Source organism: Oncorhynchus mykiss, chromosome 16, assembly GCF_013265735.2.
Source record: "Oncorhynchus mykiss isolate Arlee chromosome 16, USDA_OmykA_1.1, whole genome shotgun sequence".
In the NCBI taxonomy this organism is placed as follows: Eukaryota; Metazoa; Chordata; class Actinopteri; order Salmoniformes; family Salmonidae; genus Oncorhynchus; species Oncorhynchus mykiss.
The window spans coordinates 62,434,628-62,449,627 of NC_048580.1; the positions used below are offsets into that span (position 1 = coordinate 62,434,628).

Sequence of the window (15,000 nt, forward strand, 5' to 3'; positions counted from 1 at the left end):
TCTCTCTCTCCCCCTCTCTGTCTTTCTCTCATTCTCCCCCTATCTCTCTCTGTCTCTCTCTCCCCCTATCTGTCTTTCTCTCCCTCTCCCCCTATCTCTCTCTGTCCCTCTCCCTCTCTCTTTCTCTCCCTCTATCTCTCTCCCCCTCTCTGTCTTTCTCTCCCTCTCCCCTATCTTTCTCTGTCTTTCTCTCCCTCTCCAAGATCTTTCTCTGTCTTTCTCTCCCTCTCCCCTCTGTCTTTCTCTCACTCTCCCCTATCTCTCTCTGTCTCTCTCCCACCTCTTTCTCTCTCTCCCTTTCCCCCTCTCTCTCTCCCACCTCATTCTCTCTCTATTTCTCTCTCTTTCCCCCTCTCCCACCTCTGTCTCTCTCTCCCTATCCTCTCTCTCTACCACCCCTCTCTCTCTGTATGTCTCCCACCCGTCTCTCTCTCTCCCTCTCCTCTCTCGCTCTGTATGCCTCTCTCTCTGTCTCTCTCCCTCTCCCACCCCTCTCTCTCTCTCTGTATGTCTCCCACCTGTCTTTCTCTCATTCTCCCCCTCTCTCTCTTTCTCTCTCTCACTCTCCCCCTCTATTTCTTTCCATCTCTTTCATTCTCCCCCTCTCTCACTATCTCTCTCTGTCTCTCTCTCCCCCTCTCTGTCTTTCTCTCACTCTCCCCCTCTCTCCCTATCTCTCTCTGTCTCTCTCTCCCCCTCTCTGTCTTTCTCTCATTCTCCCCCTCTCTCCCTATCTCTCTCTGTCTCTCTCTCCCCCTATCTGTCTTTCTCTCCCTCTCCCCCCATCTCTCTCTGTCTCTCTCCCTCTCTCTTTCTCTCCCTCTATCTCTCTCCCCCTCTCTGTCTTTCTCTCCCTCTCCCCTCTGTCTTTCTCTCCCTCTCCCCAATCTCTCTCTGTCTCTCTCCCACCTCTTTCTCTCTCTCCCTTTCCCCCTCTCTCTCTCCCACCTCTTTCTCTCTCTATATCCCTCTTTCACCTCTGTCTCTCTCTTTCCCCCTCTCCCACCTCTGTCTCTGTCTCCCTATCCTCTCTCTCTACCACCCCTCTCTCTCTGTATGTCTCCCACCCGTCTCTCTCTCTCCCTCTCCTCTCTCGCTCGGTATGCCTCTCTCTCTGTCTCTCTCTCCCTCTCCCACCCCTCTCTCTCTCTCTGTATGTCTCCCACCTGTCTCTCTCTCTCTCTCCCTCCCCCTCTCTCTCCCTCTCCTCTCTCGCTCTGTATGCCTCTCTCTCTCTCTCTCCCCCCCCCCCCTCTCTCTCTGTCTGACATCTCTATCGCTCCCTGGTCTGTTTCCAGACAGTTAATAGGCAGAGAGGAGGATCACCACCATAACATTACAGCTTCAGGTAGCCCAGACACATTCATTTTCCCTTTCCCTCTCTGGCTGAGGGCTATGCAAGGTGCACACACACACACACACACACACACACACACACACACACACACACACACACACACACAGGACTAAACGTCACTTCTCCATTTGATAGCACAAAGTGCACTAGAGAGCATTCTCTATGAGCCAAGAATCCACACACAGCACAGCTCAACTGTGGGGGTATCTTGTTACCAAAGAGGATATGCCACGCTTTAAACAGCAGAATCAACAGAAAACCCAATACTCACTGATTTCTGCTGTATAATTGTGCATCTTGAATAGACTTCCATTGATTGTAGAGCATTCTGTTCCACTGCCAGACTGCCTGGTATGCCTCACACCATTCTAAAGAGGCCATAGAAGTCAACTAAACCTTGTTCTATCATTCTATTGGCCCAAAACCAACAGTCTGCTCACTCTCATCCAATCACAGAAGCTCTGGATGACTGAACTTCCATCTAGAATCATGGGAAATCAGGCCCACTGGTGAAATGATATCACGTAGGAGCTGCTGAGGAGAAAAACACACATTGCTCTGAGAGGGATGAATTTCCTAGACAGTTTCCCACGTACTACATTATTAGCATGACGCATAAAAGGCTATAGCTCGCTCTTGTTCAGGTTATCGTTCATTACATACGTATGATTACCATGTATACCTAACACAGATCCAGACACAGAACAGCAGTTCAGACAGTGCAATATCTTAGTCAATGACTGTGACACACACACACACAGTACTCCCCCCTCCTCCACTCCCCATCCCCTCATCCTGCCAAAAGGAGGTGTGACTAGAAGAAAAAGTGATCTCATACATACTCACCAACACCAGACAGAGAAACCCACAACAATTCAATTTCTCCCTCAAAACAAACATTACTAATCTATACCTCCTATCGATTTGGTGTTTTCACCACTGAGAGAGTTTAAAGGGGTGGACATCGACAGAGAGGAGAAAGGCTTTGGGACAGATGAGAGAGAGGGAGGGTAGAAAGAGAGAAGAAGAGATAAAAGAGAGAGCGAGAGAGAGAAAGTGAGAGAGCGAGAAAGAGAGAGATTCTACAAAGAGATGCTTGGTCAGCAGATGGAGTCTGTGTGGTGGGTTGGAGACTAGGGTCTACACTGTTGGTAGCCTGACATCTAAGAACCGCAGGTACACACACACACACACACACACACACACAAACAAGCAGCCAATGCTCAGAGAACAAAAAGCCCTACATCCTATGTCACTGGTGAACTGCCACCATGAGGCATTTCCCTGGTTAGAACCATACGACCACGACTCTGGCATTTCCCTGGTTAGAACCATACGACCACGACTCTGGCATTTCCCGTGGTTAGAACCATACGACCACGACTCTGGCATTTCCCAGGTTAGAACCATACGACCACGACTCTGGCATTTCCCATGGTTAGAACCATACGACCACGACTCTGGCATTTCCCTGGTTAGAACCATATGACCACGACTCTGGCATTTCCCTGGTTAGAACCATACCACCACGACTCTGGCATTTCCCATGGTTAGAACCATACGACCACGACTCTGGCATTTCCCTGGTTAGAACCATACGACCACGACTCTGGCATTTCCCTGGTTAGAACCATACGACCACGACTCTGGCATTTCCCGTGGTTAGAACCATACGACCACGACTCTGGCATTTCCCGTGGTTAGAACCATACGACCACGACTCTGGCATTTCCCGTGGTTAGAACCAAACGACCACGACTCTGGCATTTCCCATGGTTAGAACCATACGACCACGACTCTGGCATTTCCCGTGGTTAGAACCATACGACCACGACTCTGGCATTTCCCGTGGTTAGAACCATATGACCACGACTCTGGCATTTCCCGTGGTTAGAACCATACGACCACGAATCTGGCATTTCCCTGGTTAGAACCATACGACCACGACTCTGGCATTTCCCTGGTTAGAACCATACGACCACGACTCTGGCATTTCCCATGGTTAGAACCATACGACCACGACTCTGGCATTTCCCTGGTTAGAACCATACGACCACGACTCTGGCATTTCCCGTGGTTAGAACCATACGACCACGACTCTGGCATTTCCCGTGGTTAGAACCATACGACCACGACTCTGGCATTTCCCTGGTTAGAACCATACGACCACGACTCTGGCATTTCCCTGGTTAGAACCATACGACCACGACTCTGGCATTTCCCTGGTTAGAACCATACGACCACGACTCTGGCATTTCCCATGGTTAGAACCATACGACCACGACTCTGGCATTTCCCATGGTTAGAACCATACGACCACGACTCTGGCATTTCCCTGGTTAGAACCATACGACCACAACTCTGGCATTTCCCTGGTTAGAACCATACGACCACGACTCTGGCATTTCCCTGGTTAGAACCATACGACCACGACTCTGGCATTTCCCGTGGTTAGAACCATACGACCACGACTCTGGCATTTCCCTGGTTAGAACCATACGACCACGACTCTGGCATTTCCCTGGTTAGAACCATACGACCACGACTCTGGCATTTCCCTGGTTAGAACCATACGACCACGACTCTGGCATTTCCCATGGTTAGAACCATACGACCACGACTCTGGCATTTCCCATGGTTAGAACCATACGACCACGACTCTGGCATTTCCCTGGTTAGAACCATACGACCACGACTCTGGCATTTCCCTGGTTAGAACCATACGACCACGACTCTGGCATTTCCCATGGTTAGAACCATACGACCACGACTCTGGCATTTCCCTGGTTAGAACCATACGACCACGACTCTGGCATTTCCCTGGTTAGAACCATACGACCACGACTCTGGCATTTCCCGTGGTTAGAACCATACGACCACGACTCTGGCATTTCCCGTGGTTAGAACCATACGACCACGACTCTGGCATTTCCCGTGGTTAGAACCAAACGACCACGACTCTGGCATTTCCCTGGTTAGAACCATACGACCACGACTCTGGCATTTCCCATGGTTAGAACCATACGACCACGACTCTGGCATTTCCCATGGTTAGAACCATACGACCACGACTCTGGCATTTCCCTGGTTAGAACCATACGACCACGACTCTGGCATTTCCCTGGTTAGAACCATACGACCACGACTCTGGCATTTCCCATGGTTAGAACCATACGACCACGACTCTGGCATTTCCCTGGTTAGAACCATACGACCACGACTCTGGCATTTCCCTGGTTAGAACCATACGACCACGACTCTGGCATTTCCCGTGGTTAGAACCATACGACCACGACTCTGGCATTTCCCGTGGTTAGAACCATACGACCACGACTCTGGCATTTCCCGTGGTTAGAACCAAACGACCACGACTCTGGCATTTCCCATGGTTAGAACCATACGACCACGACTCTGGCATTTCCCATGGTTAGAACCATACGACCACGACTCTGGCATTTCCCGTGGTTAGAACCATATGACCACGACTCTGGCATTTCCCGTGGTTAGAACCATACGACCACGAATCTGGCATTTCCCTGGTTAGAACCATACGACCACGACTCTGGCATTTCCCTGGTTAGAACCATACGACCACGACTCTGGCATTTCCCATGGTTAGAACCATACGACCACGACTCTGGCATTTCCCTGGTTAGAACCATACGACCACGACTCTGGCATTTCCCATGGTTAGAACCATACGACCACGACTCTGGCATTTCCCTGGTTAGAACCATACGACCACGACTCTGGCATTTCCCGTGGTTAGAACCATACGACCACGACTCTGGCATTTCCCATGGTTAGAACCATACGACCACGACTCTGGCATTTCCCTGGTTAGAACCATACGACCACGACTCTGGCATTTCCCTGGTTAGAACCATACGACCACGACTCTGGCATTTCCCTGGTTAGAACCATACGACCACGACTCTGGCATTTCCCATGGTTAGAACCATACGACCACGACTCTGGCATTTCCCATGGTTAGAACCATACGACCACGACTCTGGCATTTCCCTGGTTAGAACCATACGACCACGACTCTGGCATTTCCCTGGTTAGAACCATACGACCACGACTCTGGCATTTCCCTGGTTAGAACCATACGACCACGACTCTGGCATTTCCCGTGGTTAGAACCATACGACCACGACTCTGGCATTTCCCGTGGTTAGAACCATACGACCACGACTCTGGCATTTCCCGTGGTTAGAACCATACGACCACGAATCTGGCATTTCCCTGGTTAGAACCATACGACCACGACTCTGGCATTTCCCTGGTTAGAACCATACGACCACGACTCTGGCATTTCCCGTGGTTAGAACCATACGACCACGACTCTGGCATTTCCCTGGTTAGAACCATACGACCACGACTCTGGCATTTCCCGTGGTTAGAACCATACGACCACGACTCTGGCATTTCCCGTGGTTAGAACCATACGACCACGACTCTGGCATTTCCCTGGTTAGAACCATACGACCACGACTCTGGCATTTCCCTGGTTAGAACCATACGACCACGACTCTGGCATTTCCCTGGTTAGAACCATACGACCACGACTCTGGCATTTCCCATGGTTAGAACCATACGACCACGACTCTGGCATTTCCCATGGTTAGAACCATACGACCACGACTCTGGCATTTCCCTGGTTAGAACCATACGACCACAACTCTGGCATTTCCCTGGTTAGAACCATACGACCACGACTCTGGCATTTCCCTGGTTAGAACCATACGACCACGACTCTGGCATTTCCCGTGGTTAGAACCATACGACCACGACTCTGGCATTTCCCTGGTTAGAACCATACGACCACGACTCTGGCATTTCCCTGGTTAGAACCATACGACCACGACTCTGGCATTTCCCTGGTTAGAACCATACGACCACGACTCTGGCATTTCCCATGGTTAGAACCATACGACCACGACTCTGGCATTTCCCATGGTTAGAACCATACGACCACGACTCTGGCATTTCCCTGGTTAGAACCATACGACCACGACTCTGGCATTTCCCTGGTTAGAACCATACGACCACGACTCTGGCATTTCCCATGGTTAGAACCATACGACCACGACTCTGGCATTTCCCTGGTTAGAACCATACGACCACGACTCTGGCATTTCCCTGGTTAGAACCATACGACCACGACTCTGGCATTTCCCGTGGTTAGAACCATACGACCACGACTCTGGCATTTCCCGTGGTTAGAACCATACGACCACGACTCTGGCATTTCCCGTGGTTAGAACCAAACGACCACGACTCTGGCATTTCCCTGGTTAGAACCATACGACCACGACTCTGGCATTTCCCATGGTTAGAACCATACGACCACGACTCTGGCATTTCCCATGGTTAGAACCATACGACCACGACTCTGGCATTTCCCTGGTTAGAACCATACGACCACGACTCTGGCATTTCCCTGGTTAGAACCATACGACCACGACTCTGGCATTTCCCATGGTTAGAACCATACGACCACGACTCTGGCATTTCCCTGGTTAGAACCATACGACCACGACTCTGGCATTTCCCTGGTTAGAACCATACGACCACGACTCTGGCATTTCCCGTGGTTAGAACCATACGACCACGACTCTGGCATTTCCCGTGGTTAGAACCATACGACCACGACTCTGGCATTTCCCGTGGTTAGAACCAAACGACCACGACTCTGGCATTTCCCATGGTTAGAACCATACGACCACGACTCTGGCATTTCCCATGGTTAGAACCATACGACCACGACTCTGGCATTTCCCGTGGTTAGAACCATATGACCACGACTCTGGCATTTCCCGTGGTTAGAACCATACGACCACGAATCTGGCATTTCCCTGGTTAGAACCATACGACCACGACTCTGGCATTTCCCTGGTTAGAACCATACGACCACGACTCTGGCATTTCCCATGGTTAGAACCATACGACCACGACTCTGGCATTTCCCTGGTTAGAACCATACGACCACGACTCTGGCATTTCCCGTGGTTAGAACCATACGACCACGACTCTGGCATTTCCCATGGTTAGAACCATACGACCACGACTCTGGCATTTCCCTGGTTAGAACCATACGACCACGACTCTGGCATTTCCCTGGTTAGAACCATACGACCACGACTCTGGCATTTCCCTGGTTAGAACCATACGACCACGACTCTGGCATTTCCCATGGTTAGAACCATACGACCACGACTCTGGCATTTCCCATGGTTAGAACCATACGACCACGACTCTGGCATTTCCCTGGTTAGAACCATACGACCACGACTCTGGCATTTCCCTGGTTAGAACCATACGACCACGACTCTGGCATTTCCCTGGTTAGAACCATACGACCACGACTCTGGCATTTCCCGTGGTTAGAACCATACGACCACGACTCTGGCATTTCCCGTGGTTAGAACCATATGACCACGACTCTGGCATTTCCCGTGGTTAGAACCATACGACCACGACTCTGGCATTTCCCTGGTTAGAACCATACGACCACGACTCTGGCATTTCCCGTGGTTAGAACCATACGACCACGACTCTGGCATTTCCCGTGGTTAGAACCATACGACCACGACTCTGGCATTTCCCTGGTTAGAACCATACGACCACGACTCTGGCATGCAGGCACACACACTACAAGTGTGTTCCAAGTAGAACCCTTTTGGGTTCCATGTAGAACCCTTCCCACAGAAAGTTCTACATGGAACCCAGCAAAATTATACTTGAGTAAAAGTCTAAAAGCATTTTGTTTCAAATATACTTATGTATCAAAAGTAAAAGTATAAATAATTTAAAATTCCTTATATTATATAAACCAGATGGCATCCTTTTATTTTTATTTTGTTATTTACGGAAATCCATGGGCACACTCCAACATTGACATCATTTACAAACTTAGCATGTGTTTAGTGAGTCTGCCAGATCAGAGGCAGTAGGGATGACCAGGGACTTTCGGTTGATAAGTGTGCGAATTTGACCATTTTCCTGTCCTGCTAAGCATTCAACATGTAGCGAGTACTTTTTGGTGTCAAGGAAAATGTATGGAGGAAATAGTACATTATTTTCTTAAGGAATGTAATGAAGTAAAAGTAATCAAAAATAGTAAAGTAAAGTACAGATACCCCCAAAACACGACTTAAGTAGTACCTTAAAGTATTTTTACTTAAGTACTTTACACCACTGCAAATAACCTTTTTGGAAACGTTATTGTCTAAGAGTGTAGTCTATTCCAGACAGACACCCTCTCTGGCCACATCCTGTCATGGTAGCTGTGTTTCGGGTATGGCAGAGTCACAACTCAACCACATGGCTTAATCCCTATGAGGACTACAATGTGAGGACTCCATGCTGCTTCTGTTAGTGAAGGAATCCCTCTCCCAGGTTTTGTATAAAAACAGGAGTAAAACCACTGGACTGCTGCGCTGGAAATACATAGTATGTGTATAGAATGGAAATACATAGTATGTGTATAGAATGGAAATACATAGTATGTGTATAGAATGCCTCACACAATACTGTACTTACGAAGCTATTTGCTGGTTTGTCCTAAACATTTATTTTACTGTATCTAAATTAGGCCCGTTAGTATCGTTAGTTACTAGTTATTATACTGGTTAGTATCGTTAGTTACTAGTTATTATACTGGTTAGTATCGTTAGTTACTAGTTATTATACTGGTTAGTATCGTTAGTTACTAGTTATTATACTGGTTAGTATCGTTAGTTACTAGTTATTATACTGGTTAGTATCGTTAGTTACTAGTTATTATACTGGTTAGTATCGTTAGTTACTAGTTATTATACTGGTTAGTATCGTGGCATGACACAAAGCGGAATTAACTTCTTTAGAACAGCCCTAATATTGGAAACAAACATCATTATGTTAAGAGTCCTCAAAAAAACATGTTTCAACCTATACCACACACTATTTTACATACGGCAAGTTTTTAAAGGAACAAAGAGGTGGCTACACTTTGTATTTTCATTTTTGCCATGGGAAAAATATTGTGATACTGGTACCGTCAAAGCCTTAATCTAAATGTGACTTTATACGTGACAAGTGACTCAAAATGTTAGCCTGGATCCCAATTGTTCTTGTTCACTTCACAATATCAACGCAACGGTACCTGAGAAGAGTTTGGCAACAGCCACTATTACAGCTCCAGCTGAGAGAACACCAATGGAAACACTGTTACGAGTATTATGAGGGTCATTGAAGCCCTTCTCCTCCAGACACCTGCTTAACTTTAGCTTCCTCTCCACCTGGGGACAGGGGACAAGTTCTCTTGGCTTAATACATGAATACAGTATTATTCTACAGTCCCATGTGCCTTGGTATTCACAGGAAATGTACAGAAACCCTGTGGTAACACTGGGTACTTTCCAGTCACCGTAAGGGAAAGAGCCCGCACACTAATAGGGCTACAATATAACCAAAACAACCACTAGCTGTTCGCTAACAGCAGGATTATAGCAGCAAGAAGCTAACAGCAGGATTATAGCAGCAGGATGATAACAGCAGAATTATAGCAGCAGGATGATAACAGCAGAATTATAGCAGCAGGATGATAACAGCAGAATTATAGCAGCAGGATGATAACAGCAGAATTATAGCAGCAGGATGATAACAGCAGGATTATAGCAGCAGGATGATAACAGCAGAATTAAAGCAGCAGGATGATAACTGCAGAATTATAGCAGCAGGATGATAACAGCAGAATTATAGCAGCAGGATGATAACAGCAGAATTATAGCAGCAGGATTATAGCAGCAGAATTATAGCAGCAGGATGATAACAGCAGGATTATAGTAGCAGGATGATAACAGCAGAATTATAGCAGCAGGATGATAACAGCAGAATTATAGCAGCAGGATGATAACAGCAGGATTATAGCAGCAGGATTATAGCAGCAGGATGCTAACAGCAGGATTATAGCAGCAGGATGCTAACAGCAGGATTATAGCAGAAGGATGCTAACAGCAGGATTATAGCAGCAGGATGGTAATAGCAGGATTATAGTAGCAGGATGATAACAGCAAGATTATAGCAGCAGGATGTTAACAGCAGGATTATAGCAGCAGGATGTTAATAGCAGGATAATAGCAGCAGGATTATAGCAGCAGGATGTTAATAGCAGGATAATAGCAGCAGGATGTTAATAGCAGGATAATAGCAGCAGGATGCTAAGAGCAGGATTATAGTAGCAGGATGACAACAGCAGGATTATAGCAGCAGGAAGACAACAGCAGGATTATAGCAGCAGGATGCTATGGGCAGGATTATAGCAGCAGGACGCTAACAGCAGGATTATAGCAGCAGGATGTAACAGCAGGATTATAGCAGCAGGATAATAACAGCAGGATGCTAACAGCAGGATTATAGTAGCAAGATTATAGCAGCAAGAAGCTAACAGCAGGATTATAGCAGCAAGAAGCTAACAGCAGGATTATAGCAGCAAGAAGCTAACAGCAGGATTATAGCAGCAGGATGTAACAGCAGGATTATAACAGCAGGATAATAACAGCAGGATGCTAACAGCAGGATTATAGTAGCAGGATTATAGCAGCAGGATGTAACAGCAGGATTATAGCAGCAGGATAATAACAACAGGATGATAACAGCAGGATTATAGTAGCAGGATTATAGCAGCAGGATGTTAATAGCAGGATAATAGCAGCAGGATATTAACAGCAGGATAATAGCAGGATAATAGCAGCAGGATTATGATGACAGCAGGATTATAGCAGCAGGATAATAACAACAGGATGATAACAGCAGGATTATAGTAGCAGGATTATAGCAGCAGGATGTTAATAGCAGGATAATAGCAGCAGGATATTAATAGCAGGATAATAGCAGGATAATAGCAGCAGGATTATGACAGCAGGATTATAGCAGCAGGATAATAACAACAGGATGATAACAGCAGGATTATAGTAGCAAGATTATAGCAGCAAGAAGCTAACAGCAGGATTATAGCAGCAAGAAGCTAACAGCAGGATTATAGCAGCAAGAAGCTAACAGCAGGATTATAGCAGCAGGATGTAACAGCAGGATTATAACAGCAGGATAATAACAGCAGGATGCTAACAGCAGGATTATAGTAGCAGGATTATAGCAGCAGGATGTAACAGCAGGATTATAGCAGCAGGATAATAACAACAGGATGATAACAGCAGGATTATAGTAGCAGGATTATAGCAGCAGGATGTTAATAGCAGGATAATAGCAGCAGGATATTAACAGCAGGATAATAGCAGGATAATAGCAGCAGGATTATGATGACAGCAGGATTATAGCAGCAGGATAATAACAACAGGATGTTAACAGCAGGATTATAGTAGCAGGATTATAGCAGCAGGATGTTAATAGCAGGATAATAGCAGCAGGATATTAATAGCAGGATAATAGCAGGATAATAGCAGCAGGATTATGATGACAGCAGGATTATAGCAGCAGGATAATAACAACAGGATGATAACAGCAGGATTATAGTAGCAGGATTATAGCAGCAGGATGTTAATAGCAGGATAATAGCAGCAGGATATTAACAGCAGGATGATAATAGCAGGATAATAGCAGCAGGATGCTAATAGCAGGATAATAGCAGCAGGATTATGATGACAGCAGGATGACAGCAGGATGATAACAGTAGGATGTTAATAGCAGGTTGCTAGCAACAGGAGGATGACAGCAGGATGCTAACAGCAGGATGATAACAGTAGGATGATAGTAGCAGATTGCTAGCAACAGGAGGATGACAGCAGGATGATAACAGTAGAATGATAGTAGCAGGTTGCTAGCAACAGGAAGATGACAGCAGGATGATAACAGCAGGATGATAACAGTAAGATGATAACAGCAGGATGATAGTAGCAGGTTGCTAGCAGAAGGAGGATGACAGCAGGATGCTAACAGCAGGGTGATAACAGTAGGATGATAACAGTAGGATAATAACCGCAGGATGATAGTAACAGGTTGTTAGCAGCAGGATGATAATAGCAGGAGGATGACAGCAGGATGCTAACATCAGGATGCTAACAGCAGGATGATAACAGTAGGATGATAGTAGCAGATTGCTAGCAACAGGAGGATGACAGCAGGATGATAACAGTAGAATGATAGTAGCAGGTTGCTAGCAACAGGAAGATGACAGCAGGATGATAACAGTAAGATGATAACAGCAGGATGATAGTAGCAGGTTGCTAGCAGAAGGAGGATGACAGCAGGATGCTAACAGCAGGATGATAACAGTAGGATGATAACAGTAGGATAATAACCGCAGGATGATAGTAACAGGTTGTTAGCAGCAGGATGAAAGCAGCAGGAGGATGACAGCAGGATGCTAACATCAGGATGCTAGCAGGAGGATGATAACAACACAGGCCACATGATGGAATAGCATTGTCATTACTCACTAGTGAACCACAGCCAAGTAAGTGTGCCTCCTCCCTGACAGGACCACAATGAAAATGAAATGACCCTAACTTTTTTTCCTGTTTGTACCCTTGCCTGTTTGGAAGGAATGTACTGTTCCTATCCTATCCGAGAGGTCATCCACTACCTCAAAGCGTTATGGCTAGAAGTTTATTTTGTACATTAAAATACCGAAACAAACCAAATCTCACAAGTGTTGCTAGCCCCCACCCCTTCTCTTTCCCTCTTTCCTGTTCTGGCTCTGATTCCCAGTGCTGTGGAGAACCAGGGGTGGGACAGGGTAACAACTTATCACACGAGTCTGACTGATTTATAAGCAGCTGTTTATGGGCAATAAAGGCAGGAATGTATAAACCACTGCACACTGAGAACACTCTGGGCATCCATCAGTCAACTGGTGTGTTAGTTACCATTGGTCCAGCCAGAGGAAGTGAAACATTAACTAAACAGTCACAGGAGGGTCAGAGAAAACAGAGCTTAAACATTAACTGACCAGTCACATGAAGGTCAGAGGAAGAGAGCAGTGCATAAAACATAACGAGGGCCAGGACAATTACCTGACCATGTGACCTGACCAGGGAAAGCTGTGGCAACCTGTTCTAAACTACAAGGGCCCAGAGGTATCCCTGGGCAGGTGACGTGCTACACACAGAATAAAGAAAATACACTTTGCCTCATTTTGCCTCAAATAAAGGTCAAACAAATCATGATGATGTGGCCGGTGACACTTTGCTTCTCAAAAGTCAAAGATCTTGAAAACATGACTACTGACATGCAAAACGATTTGGAAACGTATCAACAGTGGACTAATGAGAAAAGAAAGACCAAATGGTAGTTGAGTGGATTTTGCCTTTAAGCAACAGACATCCTCATTAGTATTCACCGCTTATTGTGGTCTACGTTATATTTCCATATTATCTTAGATTCAAATTATATGCGACCGAATGGGGGAGGTAGGGACAAACAGCCTCATTGTCATGACACACACACACACACACACACATCTATGGGGGAACTATTTTCCCCTCTTCTTTCCTAAGGTGCCAAATCTGTCTTGCAAAATTAGCCCTTCCACTCTGCCAAACAGCAGTCTGACTTCACCCATTTTGAATGTTAAATAGTTTCTGTGCATCTGTGAGTTCTATCGATTCCCGGAGTCGTTTCACGTTTTCATGTGTATCTGAGCTATTGCTGTTCAAGCAGGCAGAAATTCGGACGGTATGATGTAGCACCGTGATAAAGTCGCTGTCACTACATTAAACATATCATAATGGCAGGTTTAAACACTGGTCGCTGTCATAACGCGGGAGGTTGTCTTCTCCTGAATGAGCCTTGAGAAACGTGCAATTTAACAATTCAACTACCACATTTCTCCTATTTGTTTTCCTCTTTAGCCCAGGGTGCATTGCATGGTGTTGTTGCATGGCCGTTGTGAATGTCAGACTCCACTCTGCAAAGCACATCGATCTGCAGGTTGAACATGGTGAGATTGTTGACTCCTAAATTGATAGTAGTTTGTTTGTCACGGCTGGCTGAAGGACTGGACCAAGGTGCAGCATGAAGCAGTACATTTTCTCTTTATTCAAAATGACGCCGACAAAACAAAGAACAAAAACAAACCGTGAAGCTTTGGGCTATGTGCCCTGAACAAAGACAGAGTTAACTTCCCACAAAACAGGTGGGGGAAAAGGGTACCTATGTATGGTTCTCAATCAGAGACAACGATAGACAGCTGCCTCTGATTGAGAACCACACCCAGCCAAAAACATAGAAATACAAAACATAGAAAAAAGGACATAGAATGCCCACCCTAGTCACACCCTGGCCTGACCAACATGGAGAATAAAAAGCCTCTCCATGGCCAGGGCGTGACATTGTTTATGGAAATGTACAGCTAACTAGCCACTTCACATGCTAATATTAACTTTGGAATTATTGTGTGTAGCTACCTAGCTAGCTAGCCAGCCTGCCAATAGAGAGAGCATTGTGGATTTTGAAGTCGACTTGAGCTGCAACAGATTTCCACAACTATATTACTGTATTTAACACTGTAAATTATAGGAATTTGTGGTTTTGAGTAGATTTATAATAATGAGGAGCAGGCTCTCACACACACACACACACACACACACACACACACACACATGACAGCTAAAACATTCACTGTACATAGCTGAATATAA

At 46.1% G+C, this 15,000-nt stretch overlaps 1 protein-coding gene across 4 annotated transcripts in view; it reads right to left on the reverse strand.

Annotated features, from left to right (window-relative positions):
- LOC110492495 (zinc finger protein 512B) overlaps positions 1 to 15,000 on the reverse strand; it is a 72,057-nt gene that overhangs the window by 47,200 nt on the left and 9,857 nt on the right. Inside the window, exon 1 of one of the 4 annotated variants that reach the window (XM_036947528.1) lies at positions 1,629 to 2,504. The exons of the other annotated variants lie outside the window; for them this stretch is intronic. Within the exon in view, the coding sequence (XP_036803423.1) occupies positions 1,629 to 1,653 (25 nt within the window). The 5' untranslated portion in view covers positions 1,654 to 2,504. Of the gene's footprint in view, positions 1 to 1,628; positions 2,505 to 15,000 lie in introns of those variants that run through there. 4 annotated transcript variants of the gene reach the window in all.